Below are 6,000 nucleotides of genomic sequence, written 5' to 3'. Positions count from 1 at the left end.
TGATTTCCCAAAATCTCCTGCTCCACTTTCCTTCCTTTCTTCCTTGGTTGATTAAAATTGCTCAGCATGCATTGCTCACCAACAGAAATTCTGGTGCTAATTCTGCTTTCAAGTTGAAGACCGTCTGTATACTCAACTCCGAGTAAGTGCATTTCACACATCAACAGCCTGTTCAATCACCAGGATTTGTTTAAGTCCCATAGATTTAAAAGCTGCTTTGATAATTTTTTCCCCCAACCTGGTGCCCTTTCATTCCGTTAGACTTCAACTTCCAAGTCAGCATGAATTCTTGATTTTTAAAATTATGATGAGGGCCTTGACATTTCAAAGTGTGGTATATTCTGCTTTTGGAAAAATGTTAATGTATTCTGTTCTGACCAGGACAGGAAAAGTAAAAGCATGCATCATTAACTAGCCTGAGACGAAGGAAGGAAGGAAGGAAGGAAGGAAGGAAGGGAGGGAGGGAGGGAGGGAGGGAGGGAGGGAGGGAGAAAGAGAGAGAGAGAGAGAGAGAGAGAAAGAAAGAAAGAAAGAAAGAAAGAAAGAAAGAAAGAAAGAAAGAAAGAAAGAAAGAAAGAAAGAAAGAAAGAAAGAAAGAAAGAAAGAAAGAAAGAACTTGTTCTAATCTAAACTACGGATCCTGTGAATTTTACAGCTGAAGAAGGATTTGAACTTGGATCTCCACAGTCCCTATCTACCCTGTGAGAAATAGTTTTCCTTGAGCAGAATGCTAGGCAATCCTCTAGATCAGAGGTCCCCAACCTTTTGAGCACCAGGGACCGGTTCGGTGGAGAGCATTTTTTCTGCGAACCAGAGGGGGCGTGGTTTCATGTGCTGCCCCGCTCAGGGGCAGGGCGACGGTAGCACTGGTGGGACGCTCGGAGCAGCACTAGCGCCGGCAGGACGCTCGGGGGCAGGGCAGTGCTAGCGCCGGCAGGATGTTTGCTGCTAGCGCAAGTGTGTGGGGTGTGACTGGCTATCTCTTCACGCGGCCCGGTGGCCAAGCGGCCGTGACCTGGTAGTAGGCCACAGCTCACAGGTTGGGGACGCCTGTTCTACATGTCTACTCAGAAGCTATCCCTCCTTATTCCATAGCAAGAGGCCATCAAATCCAAAGTGACAAGTGATGAGCCTGAGAAATAAACTAGCAACAATTTATATTCTGAGAGATCCTCAAACTGGTTTCCAGCCAATTCATACTTTTGGTCTCTTTGTAGCCTATATACAAATCTTACAATTAACCGGAAAAGAAAATTAATTTTTGTAACAAGAATAAGTTTGTGATATTACCTTGCAACACACGGAGAAGGTGCTTGGGCAATTCTAGAGGAACTCTGTAATAAGCAAGGAAATTCTATTTAGATCATAAATAACTTCAACTCATGTTTTTATTTACACAGAAGGGAAACACTTATTTTTCATGAACATTTATTTATTTAATCAATCAATAAATCAATCGATCAAATTTATTGGCCGCTCATCTTACCCCAGGGTAACTCTGGCTTACAATACTAAAAAAAAAAAACCACTATATAAATAGAATACAAGTAGTCCTCAACTTACAGCCACAACTGAGCCCAAAATTTATGTTGCCAAGTGAAAAATTTCTTTAAGTGAGTTTGGCCCCATTTTACGACTTTTCTTGCCACATTTGTTAAGTGAATCACTGCAGTTGTTAAATTAGTAACACGTTTTGTTCAATGAAACTGGCTTCCCCCATTGACTTTGGGGAATGGGGTCGCGAAAGGCGATCAAATGACCCCGGGACGCTGCGGCCGTCATAAATAGGAGTCAGTTGTGAAGCATCCGAATGTAAATCACGTGACCCTGGGGATGCTGCAACGGTCATAAGTGTGAAAAACGGTCATAAGTCACTTTTTCCAGTGCCGTTGTAACTTTGAACGGTCACTAAGTGAACTGTTGTAGTCGAGGACTAAAAAACTTTAAACACACTTGTAGCTCCCATGTTACACTGTTTCAGATATTTATCATTCACTTGGGGCAGGGGTAGGCAACCTTGGCTCTTTTATGATGGACTTCAACTCCCAGAATTCCTGAGCTAGCCATGCTGAGGGGAAAGGGAGAGTTTCCAAGCTGAGCATTGCTGGCTCAGGAATTCTGGGAGTTGAAGTCCACGAGTCATAAAAGAGCCAAGGTTGCCTAACCCTGACTTGGGGAAACCATTCACCCACTGACATAATATTGTTGGAACTACCCTCCCTCCCATCCTCAGTTGAAACTTTTCACTCTCTACCTTGAAATGTTCATTAAGAGTCCGGGAATACTTTATTGCTGTGTCCTTCTTGTAGCGAAACATTGCCATGTACAGAATGGCTTGGCAGCGCATGCTGTGAAAACACAATTGAACATGGAACACACGCAGCTGTTTAGAAACTATTGTTCCACGCAGTTGAAGATTCTTCACACATCGCAGCAAAGCAAAGTAGAAAGCTAGGCACTTTTAATATGTTTTTTTTAACTCAGAATGCTTAGAAACAGAACGCAGAGCCACTCACCAAAACACAATGAAGATTTTTTCTTGCGTCGTTGTTGAAGAGTCCGCAAAGGATTTTAATGTCATTATGAATCTACGGGAAGACAAATTACACTTATTTTTAGTTCCATCGGCATATGAAAACATGAGGTTGTGATGCACTGAACTAGCAGTCAAACAGAAGGTTAGTTTTACCGAATTGGGCAGATGGGGGGGAAATCCCCATAGATAAACAGTGAAGTTTTTTGGGATCTCCTTCCTAAATTTTATTACCTCTCATTTCATTTCTAATATCCTCTCCTTCAAATCCCTTCCCTAGTTCTGGCCAAACTCAAAAATAAAAAAGTTAATGGAGGAAATAAATAAATAGGCATATAGGCATAAAATAAAAAGGCAGAACAAGCCATGACATGATTATGAATGTCAGGCTTATTAATGCATCAGAGGAGAACTTTGGGGAGGGGAGTCTGTAACCTTACTGTTATATTACTTGACAGCAGCAAGAATGCTTTATGCCAATGTTTTTCAACCTGGGTCATTTTAAGCTGGGTGGACTTCAACTCCCAGAATTCCCCAGCCAGCATAGCTGGCTGGGGAATTCTGGGAGTTGAAGTCCACCCAGCTTAAAATGGCCCAGGTTGAGATACATTGCTTTGTGCACAAAAATGGAAAGATGCTTTAATTCCCACAATGGATGAATGGCTGGAAAAACAAATGAAACTAGCAAAGGTGGCTAAATTAACTGCTTTAATTAAAGAAAAGAAACTAACTTTGTTTCTACTTGGGAACCGTTTCCAGATTTTGTGTTGGGGGGGGGGGAGAGAAATGAAATGCTGACTTTGGGTTTTGCCGATTAGGCAAACTTGTTATTATAGTAATGGCTAGTACATGTTAAATATGCAAAAAGTAAAAAGTTGAGGCTGTCATGTTATTATGTTATTCTACTGAGCTAAGGAGATTTGAAGTCAATGTTTTTTTCCTCTTTTTTTCCCGTTTCCCCTACACCTCTTTCTTTCCACTTGTCCCTCCCCATTTTCCCACTATTTTCATTTTCATCTGTGTCTTATACATTGGTAAGTTGAATGAAAGAAATTATCAACTGCATCAGAGAAGGGGACTTCCACAAGCCAGATGTCTAAGTGAAAGCACATGGATCTTTTAATGAGGCTGCAGAGAATGACAATAATTGTGTGTAGGAGGATTCTCCGGTGCTCAAGAATCTACAATGCAGATGCTGGAATGAAGCCATTATCCTGATAACAGAGCCTCAAGCAGCTGTTGTGGTTGGGGGCTGATAGGAAAATGTAAACATGCATCCTCCAGTCCAAATTAATAGAAATTACTTTATCTTGCTCTTTTTAAGGATTAAGCAGGAGTGTGGAGTAATATGATTGGTTCTGAGGATTCACTTCACTATCAGATTCTTCAAAATATATACATTAAAAAAAAGGTATGGCTACTTTGGAGGGGAAAAAATATAGGAAGAAACGGATATTTAACTTTTTTTTAATGGAGATTTTGTCCAACAACTAAGCACTAACACTGCGGATAATTGCCCTTATTATTTAAACAAAACAAAGCAAAAGGAATGCAGCAAAGTTACACTAGCGTGTGTTAACAAAAGGAACAATAAACGGGGGAAATTTAACAAGAATTAAAATATGAGAGGGAGAGAAAGGAACTATTAGGTTTCTCACTCCTTTTTATACATTTGCTAATTTGCATTATTTAGACACCCTTAGAAGCCTAACTGTAAATGATATTTGCTTCCAACTACTTGCAAATATGTGAGTTTATTCCAGCCTTCACTAAGTAGTTCTTGACCTCAGTAGGTTTCTCCACTTTTGCAGACCTCCTGAACTAGAAGAGCTATATTTGGATCTTATTTGAAGTAGGCTTAGAGCTGTACTTCTTGCCTTAGCTTCCTTAGAACAGAAAGGAAAACATCATGAAAACTAGAAGGCCCTGAATATAAGAGGAAAAAATATCTAGAAGGGGAATGGTTTTGGATCTAGACATGAATCTAGACATGAATCTAGACAGGGAAGATCTGGTAACGAGATTCATAGGATAGGCCAGGGGTAGGCAACCTTGGCTCTTTTATGACGCGTGGACTTCAACTCCCAGAATTCCTGAGCCAGCTATGATTGTTTAGCTTCTGCCATTTCAGAGAGAAACATGGCTCTGAAGTAAGGTATAACGCAAGCCAGGACAAGCTTGTGACAGGTAATCAACTTTGAACCCACCTATAAGGAAAATACGTAAGGACATTAATAGTAGCTCACCTTGGCCTACAGCAGGGGTAGGCAACCTTGGCTCTTTTATGACTCGTGGACTTCAACTCCCAGAATTCCTGAGCCAGCATGGCTCAGCTTGGAAACCTCTCCCTTTTCCCTCAGCATGGCTGGCTCAGGAATTCTGGGAGTTGAAGTCCACGCGTCATAAAAGAGCCAAAGTTGCCTACCCCTGGGATAGGCAGAGAACAAAAAGGCTACAGGGCAGAACCGTGAACTCGGTGTGGAAACTTCTGAATCTCAAAGGAAGAATGTGAAGCCAGCAGGTATAGCCGAAACGGTTGTCTACTTACTTAATGAGGTCTATGGTTTCTGCAAACATGGTATAGGCTGGCTTTGGTGAGAGGGGATCCGATTCCATTGCAATGCCACACTCAATAAAGGACAGGGCAGCATCCAAGTATTTGAAGGCCTTCCCAACTTTGTCTGTCTGTTGGAAACAAAATGAGCATTGATTAAGCAACAAGCCACCCAGGCGAGGCACTTTTGCTTTCCTGGCATTCTTCCACAGTTTTGTATAGGCATCATAGTCAATGGTCATTCTATAGTTGTGGTCAAAGGCGTTTGAAAAGCACCAGACAAAAGTGATTTGATTCAAACATTATAGTAGACCTTGGGTGGCTTAAACCTAAGCCATTGGTTTCATAGAGTATATTAAGTAAAAAAGCTAGGAAAAACAGTATTATGAATCTAGCCACCTAGAGCTAAACTTCAATCTCAATTTAAAGATAATTTCTCTCATACTAGAACAGTGTTTCTCAACCTTGACAATTTTAAGGCATGTGGACTTCAACTCCCAGAATTCCACAGCCAGCATTGCTGGCTGTGGAATTCTGGGAGTTGAAGTCCACATGCCTTAAAATTGTCAAGGTTGAGAAACACTGTACTAGAAGAATGGAATACTTAAGTGCAACAGAAGACTCGCTAAGAATGAAACGCACTATCACTGGGACTTGTAACGTATTTTTATTCACTTATACAATTTTTATCAGCTTTTCTGGATGAAATGATATCCCTAAAGTGGATTTATAAAGACCCGTTCGTGTATGTTGTGAAGCATCCGTTTGTTTACCAATCCAGGTGGCCGTGATGATATTGTCCTTTGAATCTCAGTGAACTCAAGCCAGCACACTGGAGAAAGTATGGTTTCTTTCCTTAACTTAAATAATGTTTATGGAGATCCTCAATCCTCCAGCTCTCCAACTGGGAAGA

At 41.1% G+C, this 6,000-nt stretch overlaps 1 protein-coding gene across 1 annotated transcript in view; it reads right to left on the bottom strand.

The window, feature by feature from the left end:
- AFF1 (AF4/FMR2 family member 1) overlaps nt 1–6,000 on the bottom strand; it is a 51,225-nt gene that overhangs the window by 3,545 nt on the left and 41,680 nt on the right. Inside the window, exons 13-16 of the mRNA XM_029285429.1 lie at nt 5,082–5,218; nt 2,517–2,588; nt 2,255–2,348; nt 1,291–1,334 (exon numbers count right to left, since the gene is read on the bottom strand). Of these exons, the coding sequence (XP_029141262.1) occupies nt 1,291–1,334; nt 2,255–2,348; nt 2,517–2,588; nt 5,082–5,218 (347 nt within the window). The remainder of the gene's footprint in view (nt 1–1,290; nt 1,335–2,254; nt 2,349–2,516; nt 2,589–5,081; nt 5,219–6,000) is intronic.

This window comes from Protobothrops mucrosquamatus, unplaced genomic scaffold (genome assembly GCF_001527695.2).
Source record: "Protobothrops mucrosquamatus isolate PMUCROS unplaced genomic scaffold, P.Mucros_1.0 scaffold1667, whole genome shotgun sequence".
NCBI classification, from domain to species: domain Eukaryota; kingdom Metazoa; phylum Chordata; class Lepidosauria; order Squamata; family Viperidae; genus Protobothrops; species Protobothrops mucrosquamatus.
Note: the sequence above shows the minus strand (reverse complement) of the source record. Positions and strands in the feature narration are given on the sequence as shown.